The 27,628-nt window shown below is 41.0% G+C and overlaps 9 protein-coding genes across 9 annotated transcripts in view; 2 read left to right on the top strand and 7 right to left on the bottom strand.

The window, feature by feature from the left end:
• The window catches only part of blot (solute carrier family member bloated tubules), a 29,303-nt gene extending 17,360 nt beyond the window's left edge, over positions 1–11,943 (bottom strand). The window contains exon 1 of the mRNA XM_018101397.3: positions 11,582–11,943. The gene's annotated coding sequence lies outside the window, so the exon portion shown is untranslated. The remainder of the gene's footprint in view (positions 1–11,581) is intronic.
• A 146-nt stretch (positions 11,944–12,089) lies between these two features.
• On the bottom strand, positions 12,090–15,170 carry Sec3 (exocyst complex component Sec3). Its single transcript, XM_018101399.3, has 6 exons — positions 14,493–15,170; positions 14,213–14,440; positions 13,709–14,158; positions 13,147–13,649; positions 12,584–13,091; positions 12,090–12,528 (listed from the first exon to the last, which is right to left on the bottom strand). Exons 1-6 carry the CDS (start codon positions 15,168–15,170, stop codon positions 12,181–12,183), a joined length of 2,715 nt encoding a protein of 904 aa, XP_017956888.1. The 3' UTR covers positions 12,090–12,180.
• Positions 15,171–15,263: 93 nt separating this feature from the next.
• On the top strand, positions 15,264–16,013 carry COX7B (Cytochrome c oxidase subunit 7B). The gene is made up of 4 exons (XM_018101408.3): positions 15,264–15,394; positions 15,462–15,512; positions 15,648–15,817; positions 15,873–16,013. The coding sequence occupies exons 2-4, from the start codon at positions 15,467–15,469 to the stop codon at positions 15,927–15,929; spliced, it is 273 nt and encodes a 90-aa protein (XP_017956897.1). The 5' UTR covers positions 15,264–15,394; positions 15,462–15,466; the 3' UTR covers positions 15,930–16,013.
• Positions 15,990–16,889, bottom strand: Polr3G (RNA polymerase III subunit G). Its single transcript, XM_018101407.2, has 3 exons — positions 16,631–16,889; positions 16,447–16,575; positions 15,990–16,396 (listed from the first exon to the last, which is right to left on the bottom strand). The coding sequence occupies exons 1-3, from the start codon at positions 16,778–16,780 to the stop codon at positions 16,028–16,030; spliced, it is 648 nt and encodes a 215-aa protein (XP_017956896.1). The 5' UTR covers positions 16,781–16,889; the 3' UTR covers positions 15,990–16,027.
• Positions 16,890–16,938: 49 nt separating this feature from the next.
• On the bottom strand, positions 16,939–18,358 carry Gorab (Golgin, RAB6 interacting). Its single transcript, XM_018101404.3, has 3 exons — positions 18,159–18,358; positions 17,366–18,032; positions 16,939–17,302 (listed from the first exon to the last, which is right to left on the bottom strand). The coding sequence occupies exons 1-3, from the start codon at positions 18,247–18,249 to the stop codon at positions 17,101–17,103; spliced, it is 960 nt and encodes a 319-aa protein (XP_017956893.1). The 5' UTR covers positions 18,250–18,358; the 3' UTR covers positions 16,939–17,100.
• A 55-nt stretch (positions 18,359–18,413) lies between these two features.
• Positions 18,414–22,835, bottom strand: Coq4 (Coenzyme Q4). The gene is made up of 5 exons (XM_018101406.2): positions 22,720–22,835; positions 19,242–19,461; positions 18,975–19,179; positions 18,679–18,902; positions 18,414–18,588 (listed from the first exon to the last, which is right to left on the bottom strand). Exons 2-5 carry the CDS (start codon positions 19,457–19,459, stop codon positions 18,438–18,440), a joined length of 798 nt encoding a protein of 265 aa, XP_017956895.1. The 5' UTR covers positions 19,460–19,461; positions 22,720–22,835; the 3' UTR covers positions 18,414–18,437.
• On the bottom strand, positions 20,658–22,433 carry frc (UDP-sugar transporter UST74c fringe connection). Its single transcript, XM_018101403.3, has one exon. The coding sequence runs from the start codon at positions 22,108–22,110 to the stop codon at positions 20,950–20,952; it is 1,161 nt and encodes a 386-aa protein (XP_017956892.1). The 5' UTR covers positions 22,111–22,433; the 3' UTR covers positions 20,658–20,949.
• Positions 22,836–22,937: 102 nt separating the features above from the next.
• LOC108651592 (uncharacterized) lies at positions 22,938–27,345 on the top strand. Its single transcript, XM_018101401.3, has 6 exons — positions 22,938–23,148; positions 23,205–23,349; positions 23,407–23,469; positions 25,371–25,430; positions 25,534–26,603; positions 26,669–27,345. Exons 1-6 carry the CDS (start codon positions 22,954–22,956, stop codon positions 26,945–26,947), a joined length of 1,812 nt encoding a protein of 603 aa, XP_017956890.1. The 5' UTR covers positions 22,938–22,953; the 3' UTR covers positions 26,948–27,345.
• On the bottom strand, positions 23,526–25,379 carry LOC108651594 (uncharacterized). The gene has a single exon (XM_018101402.3). It carries the CDS (start codon positions 25,310–25,312, stop codon positions 23,612–23,614), a length of 1,701 nt encoding a protein of 566 aa, XP_017956891.1. The 5' UTR covers positions 25,313–25,379; the 3' UTR covers positions 23,526–23,611.
• Positions 27,346–27,628: the final 283 nt, after the last annotated feature.

Here is a 27,628-nt window from a genome sequence, read left to right as displayed (position 1 = left end):
TACATATATAAAAGTTCGGAAATGATTTTGCTGTATTTCAATCCTCAGTGTGCGAATATAATCAAATAATCTCAACATCGATTCACTTTTTGGCTTGAAAATGCCTTTAAGATTAGCCGGAAACTTGGCTGCCAAATGACAACGGAAATTTCAGTTAGTTACACTTCGAGTGCCATACTATATATAGACTATACCAATTATCTGCCGTGAAACATAAGGAAACATAGACTTTGACTAACATTTAATCAGCTGAACCTTTGCACAAATCCGGGAAGTCGCCACATTAGTTCAGCTTGACCTCTAGTTGGAGCGAAAGTGCACATTAAGGGGGTACGGGCGAGTGCCCCCAAACAGCCCTGAACCTATTAACAAATGTCACAATTATAGCACAAGATGTGATTCCCATTTAACTAGAATGTGCAAGTAAATAACTAAATAGCTCTATATATAATATATATACACGTAATTACTCTCGCTAAATTAATGAAAGATTCTGTAACGAATTTTTCAAGCTGCAGCGCAAATGTTTTCATTAGCTTTGAGTAATTTGGATTAGCTTCTGAAAGTCAATTACCAAGCCAGAGTCGACTCTGGCTGTGTGTGTGTGTGTGTCCATGTATCTTAGTATGTGTATTTAATAATTGAAAGTCGCGACGCTTGGCAAGAAAGGAAAGTAAAACTAGAGGCGGATCGTCTGTTTGTTTCTTGGCTCTGCTTATTGTGGAGCCATGCAGCGCCATGAACGAAAGTAAAAATAACAAAAATAGAAACAAGTTCAGCATAATAGTGCATAATACGAGCATGACAATGCGTGCGCCACCTGGCACCTGTCGATCCATCAGGTACGGGCGCAGATACAAATACAGACACAGATACAGATACAGATACAGCTGCAGGTGCTTTGTCATTTCGCAGTCGACTTGACACAGTTTCGCATGCAGCTAGATTATGTAAAACGCGTTGGTTAGTCTTTCAGTCTAAACGTTGTTAACAAGATGCTAGCTACAAGCTACAAGCTACAGGCTGCAAGATACCAGCTACAAGCGACAAGATACGAGTAAAAGTATCTGACAGATACTTCGTATCTCTCGCTCTCTATCTGTCGATTTGCTGCAGCGCTGATTGCTTTTTATTGATTGTTCAATCGAATGTAATTAAATGTCGGCGGGGCCAGTGGTGCAAATCACTGTATACAACCACGCCCCAACAACAAGTAAAACAACAACCAAAACAAAAACAACGCTTCATTGATTTCATTTCATTAATTTACAAATGAAATTTTTTTTTTTTCGCCTTACAAATTTTGCAACAATTTGTCAAATTGTGCCATTGACTTCATTTCATCAGCTGTTCCACAAATTTGTTTATTGTTTTTTTCTCGGTTTTTTTATGGATCACATCTCTAAATGTCATCTTTGTCTGGAAACACGTCGCGCATTCAAATAGCACTTGGCCATAATAAAGATCAAGTCAGATTATAAAAGACCGAGCATAGCGCATTTTAGGACATGGACAAACCATTTCGAGCAACTCTTTTTTTCTTATGTGCCAGATTTTATGTAAAATATTAAACATTTTAGAGTCTGCTACAAATTGCGTTCATTAAGTGAGTTTATTGAAGTGTTAAATAGTCGCAGAGTGTAGCTCTGATACACTTATTGAGGGTACTTGAATAAGAGTCACGAAATGTGCAAAGAAGTTGAGGTCGTTGAGTTCATTATGTAGATGATCTCGGTATCTGAGTATTTGAAAAAACTTTGCATAGACTTGACTTGATATTGCGAACTGTATATACATATATAATAAACTTTAGTATATTATATACCTACTATATGCACCATCAAAGTATTTTCCTTTGGATAGGTTAGAGATATCTGCTTGAGTAATCTTTAATCTATTTGCTGCTTTAACTGGGATAAATACACTCTATCATCCTCATAGAATAAGTGTATTTAAGTTTCGTCTTGTCACGCTTAGCTATTTCCCTCTAGTTGTCACTTTGTCAGTGGGTCAAGTGCATATTAAGTTAAACAAGTTTCAGCACTTGGCAAATTCAATAATTATGTTTGAAATCATTTTGCAGCTAAACATAGCTGAGCACAGCCCAAGCTGAGCTCAGCCAGCCCAGCCTGCCTGCTTGTCTAGTTATGAGCGTTAAGTGCCCGCAATGATTTGCATAAATATTTGTAATTCGTGGCGCCCTTGTTGCGTTTTTATACCCTGAACCCATTGAAAATGGGAAATCAGGGTATAATGGTTTTGTTAAAAGTATGTAACAGGCAGAAGGAGGCGTGGCAGACCCCACAAAGTATATATATTCTTGATCAGGGCGACAAGCTGAGTTGATTTGGCCCTGTCCGTCTGTCTGTCCGTCCGTCCGTCCGTCCGTCCGTCCGTCCGTCCGTCCGTCCGTCCGTCCGTCCGTCCGTCCGTCCGTCCGTATGTATGAACGCGTCGATTTCAGAAGATATAAGAGCTAGAGACTTCAACTTTTTTTTAAAATGTCCGTATATATCACGCGCAGATCGAGTTTATCACTAAAAAACGATAACTCATTCCGATACTTTTTTATCGATAAAAAACCTTATCGACGATCACTTAAAGAATTATATCTCCTACATCTTTCAAGCTAGAGTCTCCAAATTTAAAATGTATATAAAGATGTATTTTATACAATTTCGGTTTTTGTTAAAATTAACCCCCCACCCCTAAATCCACCCCCTCACCCTCATCTTTGTAGAAGTCGTATATCAAATACTAGAGACTTGTGATTCGGTATACACATATATTTTAACATTATGATTACGTTCTGAAAGTTTCATTACGATCGTACGTCTAGAAATTAAATTATTCAACAAATAAGTTGTCATTATATTGCCAACACTGCAGCGCAACCCAAGCGCAAACGCCTGTATATGCGTGTGTGTGTGCGTGCATGTGTTTGTATGCGTGTGTGTGTGTGCGTGTGTGTGTGCTAACTATTATTGAAATATCAGTTGATTGTTGGGTTCAGGGGATCTCGTAGTCGAGCTGTCTCGACTAGAGCTTTCTTTCTTGTTAATTGCAGACATCAGGCCGCAAAGAGTGGAGGGGGCAGGGACAGCGATCTATCCCCACAACATACACCTGGCTCAATCATAATCTATGCAAAACAATGCAAACAATCTTTTTGCCAAAGAGCGTGAAACGAACAGCGCCTTCGTCTTGGCTGTCCATTAAACAAAAAGGCATTCACACAATGCCAATTATCGGAGTCATTAGCTACAAATTTGACCCCAAGCCCCCTTCGACGCCAAAGGCGCCAGCACACTGAGCCAACAGATATTCAAAGTCAATAGAATCGTGTCTGCGGCGCTGAATGAAAACTGAAAACAAAAGCTAAGCGCGAGGCCAAAAAAAGCGTAGTAAACACAATTATTTATAGACAATTGACTAAAGCAGCGTATTCGCCTAATAGACACAAATCACACACGACCTGGATGAGCAGCGGAATATTTTTCGCAAATGTTACATAATCAATTGATGAGCTCGAAATGCTATACTAATTTTGTTAATAATATATAAGGAAAACAGAATACTTGTGAATTGTAAAACAAAATTGAAGGGGCATTGAAACATATATAGAGTTTACATAGAAGCATTGAATGATAAAATAAAGGATTGAATGGAATTTCCAAATTGCAACTGTTCTGATTGAAAAAAATAAATAAATAAAATTATGAATTGAATTGATGAATGCACATTCAAGAATTTGTTTTGAATTGATGAATTGATATGAAGAAGAATTTCAATAAAAAGAAGAATAAGAAATCAAAGCACGTAATAAAAATATAATATTGAATGACCGATTTCAATTACAAAAGTAAGTTCACAGCAGTTTCAGGTTCAATCAAATTGATTGCCTTCAGTTTCTAAACCAGATTCGCTGAGGGCAATAGGAAAATTTTTATAACCTTTAGACAGAATGTAAATATAACAAATATGATTAGACACTTATCAAATTAAATACAAGATTTAATAAACAAGCTTTATAGCGAACCTTCTACCTATTTTGAATTTTAAGTGCCTTAATTCTTAAGAATACTGTTAAAACTTATACTTAAAATCTTAGTATATAAAATATATCTGATTTCCTTATGCAATAAAAAAGGTTTCATTGAAAATCGTCTTCCAGCATTGGCTTTAGTCACGCTTCGTATAAATAGTTTTAGCATATTTTAAGCCAAGAATATTCACACAGAGATTTATAAGTTATAAATAGCCCAACTGATATTTATGATTCACAAGCAAAATAATTAGTTATATAGCGGAATCTTCAGCTTCATGATCATGCATAAATTACCATTTAAATGAAGATTTATGTTCGCATATTCCCAATCGATTATATTTGCATATTTGCACAATTTGATATAAATATTATTCACACACACGATCGTGATTTATGAGTATTTGCAATTTATAGATTGCTACACTTCTGGTTTCAATAGTAATTCGGTAACTGTTGCTCTAGCTGTTAACGGTAACACTGCACAAAACTGGTAAATGGAGTCGCGTTGCTCCACAAAACTCATTCGGCTGACAGCTTTTAGATGGAGCATGGAAATGACGTCGCGTCATTTACATACGGGTTCTCGGTCCATTCATTCACATACAACACAACACTCACGAATACACTCATATGCATGTATGTATGTATGTATGTATATCCACACTCGATGTCCGAAAAATCAATTCCAATTCAATTGCGAAATTCCTGGAAATTACGTCGCACTCAATTCAATCGCTTTTTTATTCATTCAATTCGGTTTCGTTATTTACTTCGAGTTATTCTCAGCGAATCCGATCCGACGATGCGTTCCCAGCTGAAATCGTACACGAAACATTAAAATCAAAAGCAATGAAAACTACACAATGCCGCGTTCAGGGTCTGGCCGAGCTGAGAGGAAACGCGAACGACAGCGACGACAGGTAAGGCAAGACTGAGCTCACCTCAGCGGCGTTGAGCTAAGCTACCTGTCGTCCGCTGGAGTTGTTTGGACATTGACTGAGCGACGAAGAAGCAGAAGCGGGCGTTCGCTTACATGAACCGTTTCGCAGTGCTGCAGCGAGCAACACGTGTATCTGTCAGATACATGTGCGCAAAATATGTAAGTATCTGATCAAGCGTCTGGTAATTGCGGGTAATATCTGCGAAGCACGCCAACAATTGGCAACTGCGACAGAGCATATCCTCGCCAATATCGAAATCGTGAGATAATGTGACGAATAGTCGAATGCTCTATATATATATGGAGACTATATATATGAAGTGTGTAACAGATTTTAAGCATATAAGCAGTCGAATTGCTGTTATATTTCATTAAATATGTTATTCTATGGATGCTTAATTGTGGAATGATTTCATGTAGAATTTTACCAAATTAGAATGTAAACTATACTGATATCCTAATGAATTATCATAAATGAAATGGACAAGCTTTTTATACATAGAATTTCACTGTACTGCCATATGAATTGTATTAAATTTCTCCGCCATTTCAATTTTCTACGAACATGTATAATAAATAAAACAAATATTTACATATCTGAGCACAGTTGGACTTTGAATATTGAATCATATAAAACGGCTTCATTCCCCCTAAAGGTGTTACAAATTTTATTATAGCACTTATAGGGCCCACAGCAAGGGTATTGAGCAGTCATATACATATATTTCTTCTGAGCACCGCCTTAATTTCATTGAGAAGAAAACCTTCAAAAAAATAGTGCGTTTCGGGTTTTTTCGTATTGTATTGTTCCTGTCAGTCCCAAGAAGAAAATGAAGAAGAAGAAGGAAGCCACACAAACAAGAACGAAGAACTGAAGAACAAAATGCGCATAAACAGGAAATTAATCACTCGAGTGTGTAGTATAATGCCAATACCTTTTCACACATACACACACGTATACATATATCTATATAGTATATGTGTATATATATATATATATGTACCTTTGTAACTGCCTCCTCGTTACCTGAGCCCTAAAATACAAGCCTCGCTGCCGGCAGTTTGTTCAAACAAAAAGAACGTAGGAGATAGGCATAACTGACTGCATGATACGCGTTAACAACTTAAGATATAGATTTATTATAAATATAATATAATTATGTAAAATCTACAGTTGTATACCGATATTCAATTCAGGGATATATAAGATTAAAGGGATCAATAAAAGCTTCTAATAGCCATAGATATACATATGGCATTTTCTTCTTTTCTGGAAATAGGGAAAACCAATATGCCCCCGTCTTGTGTTAGGCGAGTATGCCGTAGATATTTCATTAAGGTTTTAGGGTACAGATACACATACATTTATTTACCCATAGCTGGCGAAAATACTCAAGGTCACCGCACAAACATTTACAACTTCATTCGTTTCACGTTTCGCCGTTGTCGACGTCGTAATTGAATTCTGTTTATTTTGACTTTTCGATTTTTCACACAATGCAAATGTAGACAGGTAGGTAGATAGATAGATAGATAGCTGCAGGTAATGCTAATGAGTTCCTAGTTGCCATTATAAATAGGTTTTTATGATCTTTGCGTTGATGATTCAATGTGTCGGCTATGCGAATTACGTTAAAGTCTCTTTGCGTCTCTTCTGAAGATGCTGCTAGAAGCTGTAGCAGTTACCGGTTTCCCGTCTCATTTCTAATTATAAACAGACAGCGCAACAATTATTCTTAATCATAATTCAAGCGTACATCTCGTGCGATAGAACATTTTCCTTAATGAACCCAAAAAAAAAGCAAACAACAAAACACATTTTATGGCTCCCAAAAAGCTTACACACGCGAGTGTTTTAGCTCCTTTTGTTTTTTAATGTGTTGAATAAATTTGAACAATTGATCTAACTTGCAGTTAAATGCTTCCGCTAAGAAAAAACAATAGCCCCTCTGTAACCTCTCTCATTATCTACATGGGTCACTGTTTAAGGTTAAGTTGAGGGCAAATTATTAACACGAGGATCATCGTACATTTAGCATGTTACAAGCTGGAATATGTACTTAGTAGAAACATAGCAATAATTTAACTGCAGGCTAAATTCGTTATACGATTTTTCCGCTTTGGCTAAAGCTAGTTTGTTTGTAATTAATTATTTACTTAACAGATGCATTACATTGTGTTTACAGCTGAACTAAACATAATAATAATTATACCCGGAGGACAAATTTAATCTGTTTTCTTATCCTTATTAGAGGTATGCCTATACCGAGTCGATAAATAAATAAAATGAAGCATTTAAGAATGAGCTATATTAATTTCTTAACAGCTGCTTGCTAATATAACCGCAGGATATTTAATACCAAGAGTTAAATGTGTGTTTCTCTTATCATTTGAAGTCGTAAACAAATGTAGATAGACACTTTCTCTGCCCACACTTATACATTTCCTCCACAGATAAGCCACGGCAGCTCCCCCTATTGTTCACCTGTTATTCTTAATTCTCATGTCAGCCGTGCTGTGCCGCCTCGCTGATAGCTGAACTAAGCCCAACTCAAATGTAGTTAAATTAATTGCCTAACACCTGCTAGATAGAATTTCTTTAGCACCTACCATAGAGCTCGTTTTAGTTTATGGAGTTCTTAAAGTTTTAGCTTTATAACACATAATTTGGGCTCACTGAACCCAGTTAACAGTGAACAAGACTTTGCTCTTCACCCTCTACATCAAAGCAATTGTGCGTGCAAAAGCGACACGAAGCAAGTTAGCATGGAAAATGCTCGATGGCACAGACATTAGAACCGGGCACATGGAAATAGGTAAACTAGTCTGTATGTAGATATATGTATGTATGTACGTATGTATATGTGTAAGACACGAGTACGACCCCACCGATCAGCTGCACGTTTCGGCTGGTGAAAAGAAGCCAAACCAGAAGCAGACTTTTAAAGGGGACGAGCGAACGAGTCGAGCCGCCTGTCAGTTACCAAATTGAGTGCAGCGCCATTTTCCACAACATGCTTTACTTTATATACACTTACATATATACATATGTATATATGTACGTCTGTCTCTCTCACTTTTTTGTTGTTTTGCTTTTGCCTTTTTGGCCACTTTCTTAGCAGGCAGTCTTGGCCATGGCAAAGAACTTGAGCACCATATATGGTAGAGAGCCACAGGCCCAGAACCGGCAACAGAAATTGCACCACTTTTGAGGGCCGTACCAGACCAAAGCGGGGCATCATTATCATTATCAAGACCATACCATTTATTTGCTGCAGTGTACCTTACCTTACTGACACCATAAATGGTCCCAACAGCAACAACAACGACTTCTACTATTTAGCTGCTAGAGTTACTTTTAGGCTAGCTGAGCAGCCATAGTTGGAGTTTTGTCTGGAACGTTAAAGTCGGCCCTTCAGCAGTGGCTGATTAATGCACTTGGTATTGCTTGTTTGACTAGTGTTAGTTGTTGTTGTTGTTGTTGCTGCTGTTGCTGTTGCTGTCGTTGTTCACATGGCTGAGAACAGCCACAAATAAGATTCACTGCCCCAGACGCTGTGTAAGCTGTATTATGTGTGTTTGCGCCCCATGTGCATATATTTAGTTAGTTAGCACTTGCCGTAACTTTTCTCCCCTGCCCTATACCCCATTGAAAATGACTAAATGGGGTATACTGATTTTGGTTATAAAGGCATGCTGGAGGCAGTAGAAGGCTTAGCTTGGAAGAGAATTATTTGAATATTCAAGAGATCGATAAAACTTAATCAAATTTATATACGCACTTCATGTTTTAAAGATATCGAATTATCACATTGGTTAAATAGATTTTCAATAGAAATAACATATAAATATAAAGTACTCGACTTGTTGGATGACTCGAAAGACACAAGATAATACAGAAAGAATTGCAATGACTCATTTTACCTTTGCTACCTATCTATAGATATATATATATATATGCTTTACATCAGACGAACACCATTATCAGGGTATGTCATAGTCAATCACACTGCAATTCGACTTGTAATTTACTTTTTTTTATATATGTATATATATTTTATATAGTTTTTGTGGGTCTTCGGAGTGACTTAATTTTCCCAGCTGCCGACATGCAACCCGCTTAATTTCTATTATCGTATAATGCCATTGTTTTGAACAATGTGCAGTGCACATTTCCAACTGCATAATAAACTAAACACACAAACCAAATATAAAACTCGCTTGATGTTTTACGTACAAGCATGCATACATATGTATAGCTAGGTGTTTGTCCATATATGGCACACTTTAGTTTGTTTTTTTTTTTATTATTTCTTTTTACTTTTGTGTTGATTACCAAATCCAAAAATATGTACAAAAAATTATTGTTTAAGCGTCACGTATGTCGACGCCAACAAGTTGAACTGCTGCTCGACAGAAAGTTCATTAAATTTTTAGACCTGGTCAGCGATTAGAGCCCAAGAACTTTATGCGATTCTAGCTGAGACAAGCATATGGGCGTCCCTCTTTAATTAGTCTAGTCTGTGAAAATAATATAATAAAAAGCAAAAATTGTCTTTCAAATAGCGGTCACTCGCTTTCCAAAGCACCAAAGCGACCCACTGCAAATGGCGAACGGGCGTGGAAATGAAAATGTCGCCCGCCCAGCAGAAAACAGTTGCATTGGCTGAAATGCAAAAAGAACGACATTTATGTGTAACAAAATAAGTAAAAAGAATTCAGGAGAAACGCGATAACGAATGTCGAATGCTCTGCAAACATTTAATGAGGCAGAAACTGTTAAATTTGCTACTTTTCTATCAGATCTCAAACATCTTGAAGAGAATTGTTAAGGAGAGAAATCACAACGACAAGAGAATGCTCTAAGCATACTTCTTAAACAGATGATAACTTTAAACTCAACTAGAACAGCGCCATCACATAATCAACTATACCCTCTCCAATCTACTCTACGCTCTACAAAAAAAAAAAAAAAATTGCCACATTTTGCTTCTGGGCTATAACCGAAGTCAACTGACATATCCAGTTCTTTGCGGCCAGCATTTGCCATAAAGTGCAAAACAAAAGGCTGCAAGAAAAGGTGTCTGAAGAGCGCGTTCATGACTCAGTGGCAAAGCCCACGATGAAGCCCAGTAATGGCCACCACTAAGGTTACCTGCCCTCCTCCTCCCTCCCTCCCGATTGCCGGTTACCAAGTGATAGTGGCAGTTGCTCATGGCATTGAGTCGGGTTCCTCTATGCTTGGCAATGCAATATCTGAAATAGCGGCAAAAGTTCTTCGCAAATATGCATTACGCACTACAAAGCTATCGAGCATTCTCACAGCGGATATTGCACAGTCTCTAAAGTATTTCCTTTATCGTTTGGCAGGTATACAAAAATAATAAAAATAGAAAAGCAAAAGCTAAAGCAAAAGTAAATATTTATTGTTTTTTTTTTCCCCAACAATCGCGAAAACCTTCATTTTTGTCACGGTTAGTAGAACGGATGAAATTACATACAGAACACAGCGTGCAATATTTATCTAAAAGTTTTTACTGAAGGAAACGCATATAATGTGGGCCTGAGTGATAAAGTTTACTTTCTACTATACCTCAAAAGTGTTCTGTAAGACGCCGCCTTCTCTGCGATTCTCATGAAATTGAGTAAATTCTAAATGCTTTCTATTTTCTTTATTTATAATGCAATTTGTTTAGATGTGTGTAAGAGGAGCCAGACGATTTGTATTATATTTCTTTCCCAATTTAAAAACTACTGTTGCTGGCTTCCGTACCCAGATCCTATGTACAAAATCAGACTTTGAACTTATTCAGGTAAACAAATAGTGCAAATTTTAATAGGTAATTCCAAGGGATATTTAAAATAAATTAAGTTATTTATGATATTTTTAATATACTCCATAAACTGCGAGTTTATATTTTCACATTTATTAATTTAAATAAATTGTTTCTTTTATAATTTAATAGTTTCCCCTACAGTGCTGGTATATGATATCTGTTTTGTTTTTAGGCGCAATGCATTTTTATGACACTTAACCTTAAAGCTTTTATTTGTCTGCCTTACTTTGTAACACACAAACACACACAGTTAAGTCATGTCCAAATCTTGCGCACGTTCTTTTTTTGTTCGTGGTAAGCAACTAATTAATGTTTATTGACCCGCGGGCGCATAGCGGAAGTTGAAAATGCATTGCAACAGCATTGAACTTGGTTGAGGTTGCCAGCAAGTTGGACCTGCCAGCGGCTTATCAAGGTGGCCAGCTTTTAGCAAAATTTAAAATACAGCTACTACAGCAACAAGAGCAATAGCAATAACAACAACAGCAGTAACTGATGACCGCCAGAACTAAACGAAGCTCGAAGAATAACGTAGAGGCAGAGAGAAAGGAAACGATATACTCGTACTTAGTTGTTGTTGTTGCTTTTCTACTACGACTGCTCGTTGCTGTTGTTGTTGCTTTAGTTGCCTACGTGCATTTGTATGCAAACAAAAAATAAAAAAGAACAGGAACACCAAAAAAGAAAAAAAAAACAAAAGCGTGTGCATAAAAAATGCAAAGGCAACACAAAAAACTTGTCGAACTGGTCGCTTACTTTGGAGTTGGGTAGTCGGAGACCAAAGGCAAAGGCAAAGGCAACGCCTGCGCCGCCCGCGACGACAGCGTTAAGGATACGCCGAGTGTGTGTAGGCCAAAGCTGTAGGGCACTTTTTGAGCCAGTCACAGTCGAGCAATAAATGTATGCACCCCGTTTACTGCCAATATAGTATATGCGATCGCTGCGGCTTTTTCAATTATCATTTGCATATCATACACGCGTGCATACAAACTCACACACACACACACACACGCACGCACGCAAGCGAGCGCAGACACGAGAGTAGCTGAGAAGCGAACAAAACGAACACACCGACGACCAACCAACCGCACGGAACGAAGCGCGCAAATTGACTGATGCGAAAAAGCTAGTCTCAGAACAACACCAACTGTTACGTGAAGTGCTCTCGCTGACGCAGAAATGCTCTCTCGCGCTTGGGGCAGCTTCAATCTACAACTCTCTTTCTCTTTATCTCTCTGTCGGAGCTCTGAACTGTAATCAGCTGTTTAAATATGTGCGCGTATATTTTTGTCTTAAAAAACACATCGCTCTAAATACTATTGCACCTAAAAGTAAATCTCCGATGTAGCGCGCACTCAGTGGGAGCGCGCAATATCGGAGAAGAAGGCGAGTATGTCCTGTATGTTAAACTCCAGATTGATCATGGCGCCCGCATAACATTTCTGTATGCGCTCTTCGAGATAATTGTACTGGGCTATGAACTCTTCCTGCATGGCATGCCATACCACCTGAAGGAGATTCTCCTCCTCGCACAGATGCTTCTCCACCTTCTTATAGAGGTTCTCCAGACCCTTCTTCACCTCACGCGCTGGATATTGGCTGATCACCTTGCGAAGCTCCTGCTTAGAGAAGGCCATTTGGTAGCTTATTTCGGTCTCTTTGACGCCCTGCGCTACCTTTTGCTGCACACCCTCGAAGAATTGCTGAAATTGGGAAAGGATTTAGAAATATGTGAAGGCTGGACTCTACAAGACTTACGTTCAGCTTCTCCAGTGGCCTGCCAAAGTATTGCGTTACGTATGCTTTAAGTGCATCATTGTAACGTATCTTCGCCTCCTTCTTAAGGGCATCTAAGCCGGGAACCTTAAGCTGAGCCAGCAGTGAATACATATGATGATAGTTCTCCATGCGCACCACCTGTGACGGCGTCTTTGGATGCTCCTGCGAATGTATGCTGATCCCTTCGAATATGGCATTAACCAACTGCAGGTACCATTTCTCCATGTCCGTGCGACGATCCGACTTGCGAAAGATTCCCTCAGCCGTCTGTGCGAAGTTCTCAAAGTTCTCCACATAGGGCAAAATGGCCTTTGATCGTTTTGGAAGCTTAGCCTCCTTAATGGACTGCAGTTGCTGCTGCATAAAGCGATCAAAGTTGCGCTTGACCTGCACCAATGCCGAGGCAAAGGTCATGCTCAAAAAGGAATGTGTGTCCTGGGCGGACATGACGTGCTGCGTTAGACGCACCAACACATATAGAGAGTAGCTAAAAGAAAAGAAGTGTTACTATAAAAGATACTTATGTTATATAGGTGACTCACAAACTATCCACACGCTCAAAGCTTTGTATGAAGCTAACTAGCTCCGGTTCCAGGCAACTAAAGAGTCCCATCATCAGTTTGCGCACTTCTTCATTGATCTGCCGATCGATGCGCTTCTGAGGCACTCCACCAGCGTCAGTACTTGCGCTGGTAGGCGAGGCGGTAGAGGCGTTGAACGACTGCGACATATCCACGCCCTTATCCTTTTCCATATCCAGCGTCGTTTGGGTGTTCTTCGTTGTAGGACTTATCACATCCATTTGAAAGAAATTGATACAGAACAACTGCTCCTGCAGCGCAATGGGCTCTAGTTCGGCCAGAACTTTTTCCAACAAGGCATCGAAACGCACACGATCCGCACTATCCACGCCGGGACCCCATTGATCACGATTGATACCCAGCGTCCCATACGGAATGGTAGAGACAGCAGACTTACGTGACGAAGTGGACATATCCAGATCTTCGCGAGAGTTACGCAGCTTGTCCGAGACTTGAAGCTTGGCCTGAAAAGGAATCAGAGTTTACTATGGGAAGCAGCCCAACTTTATGAAAATATTATTACTAGATTAAAGAAATTTCTGATATCACGATCGTAAATCTTGCTTAGCGAAGCCGTATAGACGCGCATCAGTCCGTCGTAGGTCTTGCGATCCATGGCCTTGGACCAGTGCATTAGCTCCGTATACGGCGTCAGCTCGCGATGCACATTCGAGTGGTTAGGGAGTACCAGCTCGGTGGTAGTCAGCGGCATATCACCAATTTCATTGCCAAGATGGATGAAGAGGTTATTCAGGAACCGACTAACTGTAGTTGAGAACTTTTGTTTCCACTTCTCAAAGCGTTTGCGTTGATCCTGTACAGCTTCCAGGCGTAGCAGCGCTGGATCTATATCGCTATTCATGGCCTGTTGCAGACACTGCGCTGCAGCAATTGCTGCCTTACGTCCGGCTGCGGTCTTTAAATCGGGATCCTCCAGCGCCTGCTGATGGCTATGCGGCAAGTCCAGTTGGCTCTACAACAAAATTGGGAGTTAATACATATCAAGAAGTAACATTGTAATACTCACAATGACTTTATTAAGCTCCTTCATTAATTTGATATTATTGTTATTGGCAATTTCAATCATGGCATTCTTGCCGCCTATCTTCTCCATGGTCTCCTTCACATGACCCAAAATATCCTCATAGGTATCCAGACGTGTTTCAAACTTATCCGCCTCCGTAATAGCATTGTCTATGTGCTCCATCATTTTGAGCACCTTTTGCTCCGAGGCCAACACACTTTGCATATTAGCCTGTAGATATATGAATAATTAGCTTAGTTCTAACATATTGAAATTTACTTACACCATCCAAATCGTGCAGCTCCTTGGACAGCTGTTCGATGAACTGCTCCGCATCCTTAATGGCAAAATCACATTCGGAAAACAATTTACCCAGCTCGTTGGCCTCCTTATCCGTGAGAGCTGTAAACTCTTGCGCCTCCTCCTCGTCCTCTTCATCGTCCGAATTAGTCGGTTTCTGGGTTACATTGCCCGCTCTTCCTTCGCGACCTGCCGCAATTTTCTCTGGCGATTTCTCCGATAGCCAAGCTTGAGGCACATTACGGAACTCGGCACGGGGTCCACGCACATACTTTTGTATCTGGCGATTGAGCACAGCCAGAAAATTCTGACGCTCGTGCAAATTTAGGGCGTACCATTTGTACAGCTTTTCCAGTTGGATGTCAAACTCGTGCGTCTCGAATTGCTCATTGCGGCCATCGATCCACTTGATTTCATCCAATTGCCAGCTCCGTTTCCGTTTATACTCGCTATCCCGCTGCTCGTATTGCTTCACCAGGCAGAGCGTAACCACCGGTACGGGTGGCGCTGTCGTCAGCACACATAGGTAGCAGGCCCGCTTGTCTTTCTTTTTGAAAGTCTTCGTCACCGTCACCACTGAGAGCAGACGTTCGCCGCTACTGTTGAACAGCTCTTTTTGCAGTATGTGCTTGATGTTGGCCAAAGTGCCGATTGTCAGCATGGCTACGGAATGTGGGCAGCGTAAAATTGCTTTGCAATTTTTTCAACTATAATTGTTTCCAAATTGAAGAACGCCTCCGCCAAGAACAGCTGTTCGATGAGCCACTGCCAATGTGCAGCTAACTTCAAGTGAGTCTCAAAGTTGCGCGCAGCCAACATAACGTTGTTCAGTATTTTTTCAACGCTTGCACACAGTCACACTGGTCGATACATAAGTAACTCTTGGTGAGTAGTTTTAATGCGAAAAAAAATATTGGAAAAATAGAAACATATACTTTGTCCAATTTTATAGCAAACATGTTGGTTAAGCACATTGTCAAGCAGGGTCTGCTGCTCAGGAATGGTAAGTACAAGTCTTGTATACTGGATTTGAGCTGCTTTTGCTAACCTTAAAAATTACATAATATGTCGCTCCTGCGTCATGGCGATTTATGTTTATTGAGTATAATTTGATTCTTTACTGACTTCTATTTTACAGCTGGCGCCATGTCCCGCGCCGCTTACCACGGTGGACACCATAAGCACTCCACCATGGACGATTTGCCTGTCCCAGCTGGTGACTGGCAGGAGCAATACAGCCGTAACAACACCAAGTACAATGCCACCCTCTTAACTGGAATTTTAATTCTGGCTGGCACCATTGGATTTGTGAGTAACTTTTCGGGTATCCAAATTATCCACACTAAGACTCCTCATTTTTCAGGTTAAATCTTCCGGCTTGATTCATTTGAACTACAGTCCACCCAGCAGCTTGGATTAAATCTTCGCCAATCCCGTACATTTCTGATAAATATGTGTTGAATAAGCTTAAAGTGGCGAATTAGTAAATCACAATCCCAAACAATGTTTATTTTTTGCTTAATAGACGGGACCATCGTCCAAATTGTCGTCCTCTTCGTTGTACGCTTCGCCATTATCGAAATAATCGTTGGCATAGTCGTTCTCCTCGTCCATTTCATCGTCGAGCGTTGCATCTGGATCTTCTTGGTCGTCGTCATGATCCGAGTCGCTTTCCTGCTTGGCTTCGTCATTTTCGTTTTCACCACCGCTTGTGAGCTCCTTCTGCTCTAACTGTTTCAATCTATCCTCAATGTTTGTCTTTTTGAGCAGCAGCTTGGGTCGTGGCTCAGCTGCTCGTCGTTTGCGGTTGTTCAGATTTAGTTCCCTTGGCATCGCTTTGTAGTTAAATTCGGGCTGTGCCTTATGCTTAAGGCGCTCCATAGCTTTCTGAAAGATGAATAGATAAGTGATGTTGATATTGATTTATTAACTCTTACCTCTCGCCAGTCCTTAACACTAATATGTTCTTTCTCCTGGCTCGCCGAAATAATGTAATACGGGGAGTCACGCATGCGGTTTAAAAAGTCTTCTTTCCACAGTAACTGATAATTCTGTGAGGCAGTGGTCTAAAAGAAAACCAATTTTTCTATATTATTTATTATAAGGGCGATTCTCACTTACCTCAAGGGAAATTGGTTTGTTGAGAAGCGGTGGAAATGTTGGAGGCGGAGCTGTTTGCACTTGCGGCATATCTTTGCCCATGCAGCCCAGCGCCTGCATCTGCTCGGCAGTGAGCGATCCTGTCTTTCCACCACGCCCACGTCCAGCCATTTTCAATGATATCTTTTATTTTATTAATTAAGGACTTGTTTATGTTTTAAAACTCGCACGCGTTATTTCCACATTTCCAACCATTGGAAGCCAGCTGTTTTACCAGGGCTGCGTTATGTCAATTCCGATGTTGCCAGCTTGTTAAAAACAACAGGAAATACCAATTTGAATTACATTTATTACAATTTGCACTTGATACTTAAAACTAAAAAAACTTAATACAATTATATTTGCAAACATACACATGATAATATCAATCATAAGATCTATGCAAGTTAATATCCCTTCAAACTGAATTTATACAAATTCGCTATATTCGATTATTTCTTAGGCGCTGGCTCATCATCCGTTGGCGCCAGGCCCACTTTTTGCATTAGCTCCGTCAACTTTTGTGCCTTACGATCCTCATTATGCGCTATAACCGTGCATAGATGCTCTGTGAGCAGTTCCTTTTTCTCTGAAGCATTGTGAAGATCCAGTTTTGCCTTTAGAAATTGAGCCTCGATTCGTATATACTGTTTTCTGTTGATAAATAATAAATAGGTTTTTAGAGTTGAATCGGTTGTAAATATTTTTATGACTTACTCAACATTGGCGAAGTGAATGCATGCGTTGTCAATCTGTTTGCGCAGTAGAGCAACATCCACGGCCAGATCGCTCTCCAGCTTTGAGAGTTCGTGACGTATCTCTTCAATTTTACGGCATTCAGCGGCAGTTTTTTGCGTATGCTGTTCGATTGCTTGGTACAGCATTTCTTTCTTTTGCTTGTTCTGCTCCTGAATCATTTTACGATGCTGCTCGAAGTCTTTAAGCGAAATCCCTTTGAATGGGGAATCCGTGCTGATCCGCTCTTCCGTCGAGTCTTTGGTGCTGGGCAAGATGCTGGCGTCATCGTCTGTGCTGCTTACCTTTAGTATTGAGCTATCATCCGTCGTTTCGCTGGCATACGTGGCAGCTCCAGATTCTGGTTGAGATTTTCCGTTTGTCATTGGCGCTTTAACGGAACCACAATAGAGCGCTTCGACCAGTGAATCAGATAAGCCACGTTCCAAGTTTAGTGATTCTTCTTCTAGTGTGGGAGTGGGCGGTTCTTTCGGTTCCGGTTCTGTAGGCGTGGTTGAGCTTGATTTGGCCTTGGCAGCAACAGTTTGTTGAGGCTTCTGTGGCTGTTGCTTTCGCAATTGATCTGCCTGCCGGAAGAGCTTATCCGGCATCCGTCTAATACCGGGCTGGCTTTTGAGCGCTTGCTTTGCTATAAATATTCATGTATTCACATATACCCATGTTTATGTATGTATAACAACAATTGTTTTGTTTAGCGCACGCACACACACGCGTAAAACTGAGAGAAATACTCTCTGCCAATCTCAACAATTACCTGCTTCTACATTGAGCTTTTTTCTGCCGTCTTTTATTCCAGTTATTTTAAGTATCTCATCGTGGCTAAATCCATTAAATTTCTCAGCCATATTGTAATTTTAATAAATAATTAGCCATTAGCACTTTAACAACACATCAGCGATGCAAACACAATAATTGGCGTTGCCATCTAGTTCTCTTCGAAGATCGCTATAATCGACGACGACCGAATTGGGGCCGATATGCCCGCGTTTCTAAACAAAAAATTATCGAATTTCAAAACTAAATAATAAAAACTTTATTGGAACGGCTTAATGCCTAACTCGGCGCGCAAGTCGTTCGTTTTTTGCTCCCATCGCTTCTCCCAGTAAATCGGCATTAGTGGCTTCATTTGCTTGCTATTTTCGATGGCCCACGGCAAATAACGCTTCAAGTACTCTCGACGCTGTCTGTGGGTAAAAAATAATTTTAAAAAACACTCAGCCATGAGTCAGTCGTTTTATGTTGTGTTTTTAATTAACGCTAGAAGGTCGACTCACCTGGGTCGCAACCGCACCGCTCCAAACACTGCGGCTCCATAGCACATGGGCAGTCCGTTGTTCAGGGCTTCCACCCATTTGACAGTCACCTCACAGAGCATATTCGTCGGCATATCCAGCACGGCATGAACTAAATCGTGACATTCGCGATAACGAGTCATTATGTAAGCCAACTTAGGATCTTCCAGAAAGCGCACTTCCATGCGCGTATCGGGCGTCACGTTCTATATTGACAAATATGTAAAAAATGGGATATGCTTTAAATGAATCATATAATAAATATAAAATATACTTACGTTATCTTTCAAGAACTTGGCATAGGCAAAACCAAACGTGTCTGATGGCAACGCTTCCAAGCTCTTGAGATCAATTGTTTTTGTATTGATGCGTGGCTTTTCGACAAGGATTCGACGCCCTTCCTCACTCGCCTGCATAGTATCCAAAATATTCAACAGCGCATTCTCACCCGTTGTCTCGCCCAGGCAGGCAATCATGTCGTGTCTGCGAAAGATAACTATGTACCTAGTATGCCCCATTTACAGCCAAGTATACGCTGTGCCCACCTGTGCGGATTCAGCAATGAGGCAATGGATGAGCCGGCGCCCAGCAACAGCCTTTGGAATGTTGTTATCTGAATGCGTTGCTGAAAGTAATCACGCTCAAAGGCATCCAGCTCCTCTGGCGGAACATCCGTGGACGTCGAGCCGCATCTGCTCCACAGGCTCAAGGTCACGTTGCGCTGCAGGCGCGACAGTGAGATGCGCCTTAGCTGCTGCATCATTGCTGTAGATAAACATGGTTAAGTGACGTTAACAATAGATGCCGCGAGCTTGTTGACCTCATCACCAACGACTCACTGACTAATTATATATGTGTGACTCGGCTCTTAAGCGTGACCATGAATTACCCCTCCACAGTAGTATACCCCCTTTGCGTAAGCGATTTGTCTATAGACCAAGCCGAACAGATTCGTAAGTAAACATTGCCGGCCCACAAACGGCTTAAGACTCAAAAAAAAGACGAACTAAAATGTGGAAACCGGTTTGCATTTTTCGCTTCCACTCTTTGTTTATATCAACACAATTGACTCTTCGAAAATACGTTGAACCTGACTCGACCCGTGTACCTATTAACTTTTATGTTTTATTATTATTTTTCCCACTCCATCTCTGATGAGTAATTTGGACAATAAACACGTGCAAATTCTAAGATAAATTAGAAGTAATCGCAATTAAAAAGAAAACTATATATAAAGTTTATTTATACATCTTTAAGGAAGATAAGCATTACTGCAGGCACAGAGATAAGCGCTTAATACAAGAAGCTGACAAAATGAACAAATATTATAAGAAATGGGATTTTTATCAGAGCGCTGTCTAAATTATAGGGGCTAAGCATTTCCGTTTTATTCTGAACTCTAAGAGATAGGCAGAGTGGGTTAAGTAACGCTTAAAGATGTGAAGTGATTGATTGGCTGATTGACAAGGCACACCTAAAGCTCTAAGGCAATAAACATAGCTTTTATCAATAATTGCTTTTTGATAAGAGGAAATTTGAGTTGAAGCAAATTTTGGGACACTAGTGTTTTATGCGTAAATAATATATTTTATAAAACTGCTGTATAGATTTTTGTAGAATGCCAAAAACATCTAACGAATTTAAAAAGTTCATATATGTATTTAAAATCGCGCACACGTCGCACATGATAAATTCAAGACATGACAGTAAAGAGTCTTTCGAACAGGTAGCACATGGGTGAAGTTGTTCTCATAATTGAACAATACATTTAACTAAGAAACAGGTAAGAGCAATCGCATTTGCGGAGTCTCAAGCCTTATCAATGAACAACCTTATCTTAAGTGTAAGCGAAACAGAACAAATTGTTGCTTTTTGGTGTAGGTGTAAAAACACACACAAATATCGATATACATTTATGTACGTATATCTATATATTTTGTTGAGATATATTCAATTAACTATTATGGTTTGTGTTGCTCTTTTATGACACTAACATTATGAATTGCGCGAGTGTGATTCAATTTACAAAGACATTTAAATAACATAAGTGCTTACAAATATGCATATACATATATGCTCAAGTATATATAATATTTAAATCCATAACTACATATGTACATTTTATAGTTTTGCTGTATACAATGTGTGCTTCTTTATAGTGTTTAGTTGTTCTCTTAATCTAGTCGTTGCTCGACGCTCTACATGAAGTTTTTATGGCTTTGGCAGCAGGCTCTCTCACTGATTAATCTTCGACTAGACGCTCTCTCCTCGAGAGCTGGGCAAGTGGGCTTGCTTATCGGGAGCCTGCTTCCGTCGGAATGTGACGTACGTATAGAGAAGGCTTGCCATTACGCTGATGTTGATGCCAATGCAGTTGAGCCACGAGAATACGTAATCTCCTCCAATGAACATGCCCAAATAGGTGACACAGATGTTCTTAAGGCAACCGACAATTGTCGTTGTTAGCGCAGAGTTAAACTGGGTGCACAGAATTGTGCTGTGTGATAAGATAAAGCCCATCACACAGCTGAGGAGAAATTGCACAACAAATGCCGGATCGTTCCAGCTGGCGAAATCGATGGCCTTTTGGAGATCGCCCGTCACATAGTTGAGCAACAAGGCAGGCACAAACATGAACAGCGAATTGTAGAACATCAATCCGTATTTTCCGATCTCCGAGGTGTCCAGTTTCTTTTTTACAAACACGCCGTTCGAGGCTGTCAGCGCATTGGTGATCATCACGTACGTGTAGCCCTGCATATTGAATGACAGATCGTCGGAGGCGGCTATCAAAGCGCCACCGATCATAGCATAAACGCTAATTTGTACTGCCGTCGTCGGCCTTACTCCAAGTATCTTCAGCTCCAGCAGCATCGTCATCAGGATGGAGAAGCGACGCAAAGCAGCGAACATGGGCAAGCTGAGCGCTTTAGTGCCTCCAAGGCCGAAGATCATATTGAAGCCAAAGATCAAGGGCAGTGGAAAGATCTTCGCAAACGTATTTCGCTGCAGGGGCGGATACGTGACTAGCCTCAGTCGTTTGCCAACTCCGAGCACTATAATACTGGCCGTTAGCTGACCCAGACTCAGAAAGAGGAACGAGGGAAAGCGATAAGACGTGAGGACGGTCTTATTGACGACGGTGATCATAAACGAGGCGATGCCATAGAAGAGTGCGCTGCCAACCTTCTTCACAAATATTGCCGCATCCGCTTCCTCTCGCTCTCTATCCCGATGGCTACTACGCAGTTCCTTGGAGCTAACACTGGAGGAGGTATTCAGCTGGGCGCCTCCATTTGGTTTGCCGCCCGTTTCTTGATCGCTATCATCGCTGTTGTTGCTGGCATCGAGCAATGGGGTTAAATCGAGCGAAGTGCTGCCGCCGCCGCTATTGCCCCCGCGCGGAATGCTCATTTTAATTGCTTTGTAGCGTAATTTTTTTTTCGCTTTGCTCGAACGTCAGTTTTTGCATTTGTGTGTACGTTTGCTTAGATGATTGAAAAGTGCTTTGCATTTGTATTTACTCCGCACATATAATTACATATTGAGATTTATTTTGTATTTACACAGCTATTGCACACATACATTTTTAATGTATTTTTAAATTTGTTCTTGTTGTATTAGCGGTACGAACCGCTTTATGAAACGGAAAACTATTTTTACCGACGCTTACACTCTCACGTCTCTCTCTTCTATAGTTAATGAACATATGGCTAGCGGTGTGACCATTGCACACTAAGCCAATATATACCAAATATAAACGTACGAGAGCCCATATTATATCTAAAACTATTTACAGTGAATCAATTTCCTTTAATAATACACGCCACAGAAACGAGATCAATTTGATTGTTTTTACAGACTTGGTTTTATCTCTGCACATAGTCGAAATAATTTACATAGAAACATGCCTATTGTTATCCAATTCGCAATCGAGCACGAGCCACTTGTCGTTACCGGCCGTTCATTATAAACGTAAAAAAATAACTTGCTGAACAGCAAAGCTTATTTCTATATACTTACTTTCTTATTTAAGCTAAAAAATTAAACGACACTTAATTTCTTTACAATTTAAGCCAAAACTGCCAAAACACAATTCTGCAATGATGTGCACTCAGCTGTTGCCGCACAGACTATCGATTTAAACGAGAAGTACGACAACTCTAGTAATCAGCTGTTCTTGTTTTTCGGTGTCTAACAAAATTTAGCGAAAAACCTTATTTGGTTTTAATTTGGGTTGAATTGTAAATTACCAACATGAGCAGCTCGAAGAAAAAGATTAAAAGTGATCAAATACCCAAGCCAATAAACATTAAGAAGGAAAAATCAGAGGAGGATCGAACACTTCATCCTATTTCTTACTACATCGATGATCGCCTTGAGTTGGTCAAACAAATATTTGCTACACTGAAACCAAAAACAATTATGAATTTAGCACCAGCCTTTTTAAAGGTAAGCTGAATAAAATGTGTAATATGTATGTATGTGATAAACGATATTCCTTGCAGGAATCTAGCTTGGATGAAGTCGAGGAACTTTGTCTAAATGAGCTGCTTTGCATTTCAACTAAGCGACTGAAGTCGATAATCGAAAACTCGCGTTGTCCCACGGACACAGAGAGCTCCGATGATTCTGATGTAGAGCAAAAGGAGGGTAAGTACAAGCAGCATGCTCACAATACATATACCTTTATATTCTCTGTACTTACAGAGCACATATCGCTGGAAGAGATATCATCGGACAGCGATATTGAAGGCAGTCAGCTGCGTCGTGGTAAGTGTTCAAGTGTATTCATCTATGCCCAACCCGCATTCTTTAAACACCTAAAGGCTAGATAACATACATTTAATTTTGAATGATCATCAGAAGAGGTATCTGTACAACTGCACGTCATGATTAAATCTACTCGCAGCTCTTATGTGCCATATTTGAATTTCTCGCAGTTGAATACTGGGGCCACGTAGAAAGCGCGCAGTATGCACACATCCTCGCCGACACCTAGCACAACGTTTTCCTCATCCTCCTTGCCCACTTCCAAGGTGACCACAAAGTCGCCAACCTCCAGGCAGCCCTTGCGCCGCATGAAATCAACGCCAAACTCAATGGGGCTATAGTTGCATTCGTTCAGATCGGGTGTATAGACAATAGGATGCGTGTTTCGACGCAGATGTAATGCGCGGGCCAAGTCGAATTTACATTTGATGGCGAATTCATCATCGTCATCATTTAGTGGCATCATCATATACACTGGACAATAGATTTCTGAGCGCGCAAGCGCAACACTCGCGTTCTCGCACTTGGTATACACAAATATCGCTTGACACTCGATGGTGGCAATCGTACGTATGATGAAGTTAACAATTGTCTGATAGGAGGTCAATATGCTCTTCACCTGTTGCTGTGTTTGTACCACACCCACACGGTAATCCCGTATGGGCATCAGTTTCTTAACAATCAGTGGATACTTGTTGCACCACGGACTCTTCTGCATATGTATCGTATCAATTTTCCAGAGAAACTCGTGCAGCTCAAACCGTTTAAAGTCGTTGCAACGCTCCAACGGCACTGTGCCAATGACCGGTTTCTTCTGGCATTGCGCAATGGGCAGCGCATCCTCCATGATATAGTTGTACACACAGCAGTTTACACTAAACATGTCCGGTATCCAAATATAGTCCAGTAGCTTGATGATGCCTAATAAATCGAGCATGTTATTCCGTACATACTCAAAGTCAATGCAGCCAATCAGTCGCATATCGAACTCGGTCATAATTGCTGCTCGAACTGCGCGAAGGAACGATTTACATCGAATCTTGGGCAACACCACAAAACTGGCTTTGAGCGCTGCGGCCGCTTGCAGATCGGCCAGATAGAGTTCTGGATATACGCTGGGCGCCAGGGAATGGCATTGGCGAGGTAGCTCAATAAAGTCATACGAGGATAAGAGACCTGCATCGATGATCAACACGGCCAGCGCTTCGTTCAATGTTTTGACCACACGACAACGAACCTCGCGTCCAATTAGCAGCACATCATTTAGCCTTATTGAGCTGAGATAGGCGCGTAAATTGATTACGTAGACAATCTCTCGGAAGCCGGCATAACGATAAGCTGGATCTGTTGTTAGCGTCACCACTGAGCCGCGTGCCAGCATTGTGGTGCAGTTGTTGCGCAACCGACCAATGCGACAGCAATCACCATTTATCTCAACAGCCAGACCCGTCGCAGTGCGCAGTTCCCTCTCATCCGCATGTGCGGATATGGCTATGTTTAGGGTCTCCAGTATGGCGGCTAGTTCGTCCGGCTTGAAGGCAACCATATCTACGTGAAATGTATAGGTGCCATGCTCGAGCATGCGACGCAGTTCCTCGTGAGTCGTCTCCATGACGACCTTGGCCATCAGACCCATGTGATAATAGCGACGCCTTTTGCGCTTTCGTGCATGTTTCTCGTGGGCATCGCAGGCAGCCTTGAATTCGCGGAGTCTTTGTTCCAAATCCTTTTGTCCATTTAGTCGTACCGTGAACTTTTCGGGTTCCGCCTCACCCTCGGCCTGTTCCTGTTCTCCCTGCTCTGTCAGGCTCATATTGTCAACATCACCAGTCGTCGCAGCCATGGCGTGCAGTCAATTTTAATTTTTAACTAAATGCTATTGCGTAATTTGAAATTTGCAGCTAACAAATTGCGGAAATCAAGCGCTAAAAGAGCCGATAAAATCAATGAAAATAAGGAACGTAAGTTGAAAAAAAAAATATAAAGTGAATACTGAATGGCAATAACTGCCTACTCTAACTAAATCATATTACAATAATGTTTCTACAACTCACTTCCACTCAGCGGATGGACAGATCAGTGTGCTGGAGCTGCTTGAGCTGCAGGCGAGAGCGCGCGCTATTCGGTCTCAGCTGGCCATGGAGCCGATAACAAAGATCGAGGTGAAATCGGATGATGATGATGATGAGGAGAAGGAAGTGCCTAAGAAGCTGTCGGAGAAGGACAAACGCCATCACAAGCGAAGGTCGAACGAGTCGACAGCAAGTAAGCCCGCTAAAAATCAAGATCAAGCTCAAGCCAATGGCAACACCAATGGAAAACCAGATGCAGCTCCTACGAAAAAGATTAAGCTAAAGCGCAATTATCGTACGTCTACTAAATCGCCGGAAAAGCAAGCCGTTAGCAACGCAAAGGTACCCGAGACAAAGGCTGTGCCGGTACTGGAGCAAAGCAAATCTCGCTCTGCCTCACCAGATGTAATACCAATACCAGCTGAGCCAGAGACACTGCTCATAAGTGATAGCACGGATGACGAGAGCAAGCAACCAGCAAAGAAGCCAGTTGCAACAACATCAACAACAACAGCGACAGCAACGACAGCCGCACCAACCGCTGCTGTGCCTCCAGAGACACCTGCTGCTGCTGCTCCAGCTCCAGCTCCAACTCCGGCAGAGGAAAGCGAACCCGAAGAGGGCGAGGTGAGAGAGGACAGCGAAAACGAAGCTGAAACGCAGCCAGCAGCTCCCATCGAGCAGAAGCAAGCAACAGAGACGGAAGCGCCTAAAGAAGTAGCAGAAGTAGTGGAAGAAAAAAAAGCTGAAGCCACATCAGAGATTGCAGACACAGCTGAAGAGGCGTCCGTTGAATCTGTGGAACAATCAAATGTAAAAGAAGAAGAAGAGGCAGCCGAACAGCCCGCTGCAGATGATGAAGATCAAAACGATGATGTCATATCCATAGGCGGCGATTTGGAATTGATTGAGGAACTGAATACTGTAGAAGACGAGGCAGCCGTCAAAATCAAAACTGAAGAGCCCGAGAAGGTAGGCGAGCCGGATGAAGAAGACAACGATGTAATACTGCTAAACACCAGCGACGACGATCACGAGAAGCTGCAAGATACCAACTCAGAGGTAATGTATACACATATATAAACAATATTTTACATTAAACTAAACTCATTTCATTTCCCTGACAGTCATGGCGCACTCGCTACCTGAAGAGCTCCAAGGTCAGTCAGGTGCTAGCAGCCTCGCGGCTGGGCAAGCGCGTGCGTGACAAAATTAAGAAATCGAATCGCGCACAAAAGCGCAACGATTCAAAGTCCGCCAGCGATGAGAAGTCACCGTCTCAGCAGCAGCAACAACAAGAGCAGCAATTTACCTCGCAGCATGAGGATGGTTCCATGGAACAATATCAGGAACTACTACAGCACCGTCAGCGCAAAAGCTCAAGTAGCAGCAAGGGCGACAAGTAAACAGCTCCGCGCAGCGATTGTTATTGAAAACACGCTTAGTATATAGCCAAATTATATGGCATATAAAAATAAATAAAAAACAGAAAACAGAACAAAAACTCAAATAAAATAGGTACCAAGCGAACGCACAGAAAATTTGAATATATCGTGTTAAGCGCATATTTGATTTGCCTCCACGTAAATACCCTGTAAACAAGAATTTCGAGAGAAGGGTTATTTAAATATTTAATGTGCTAAAGGCAGCTGACAATTTTTGCTGATATTTATAAAAGAATAATAATCCATTTAAAATTTAAATAACTGTATTTTTGACGCAATTGTAAAATTTAAATAATAACAAATATTTTTTAGACGAAATTAGTAATAAAATTATTTATATAATTATTGTATAAAAGAAATGCAATTGGTTTTACTTTGGGAGTAGCCAGGGTATATCTTAGTCTACCAAGTTGAAGCTGTTAGGTTATTTATTTTTTTGTTAGCTCGCGTTTTTAGTTTTGTTTATAGTTTAAAAGAAATGCGAAAACTATGCCTTGTCATTTCCTGCGTACATTTAGCTGCTCCCCCCATAAAATGAAACTTTTTGGGCAGCCTTTAACGAGCCGCACGCTAAGCGCTGGTTACGCATACGCATACGCATGTGGGTGTGTGGCAAGTCGGTGGGTTAGACACAGGGAGCTA

The sequence above is a fragment of the Drosophila navojoa genome, chromosome 4 (genome assembly GCF_054131105.1).
Source record: "Drosophila navojoa isolate 15081-1374.11 chromosome 4, UAZ_NAV_1.0, whole genome shotgun sequence".
Classification (NCBI taxonomy): Eukaryota; Metazoa; Arthropoda; class Insecta; order Diptera; family Drosophilidae; genus Drosophila; species Drosophila navojoa.
The sequence above is the reverse complement of the archived record's forward strand: the minus strand, read 5'-3'. Positions and strand labels throughout refer to the sequence as shown.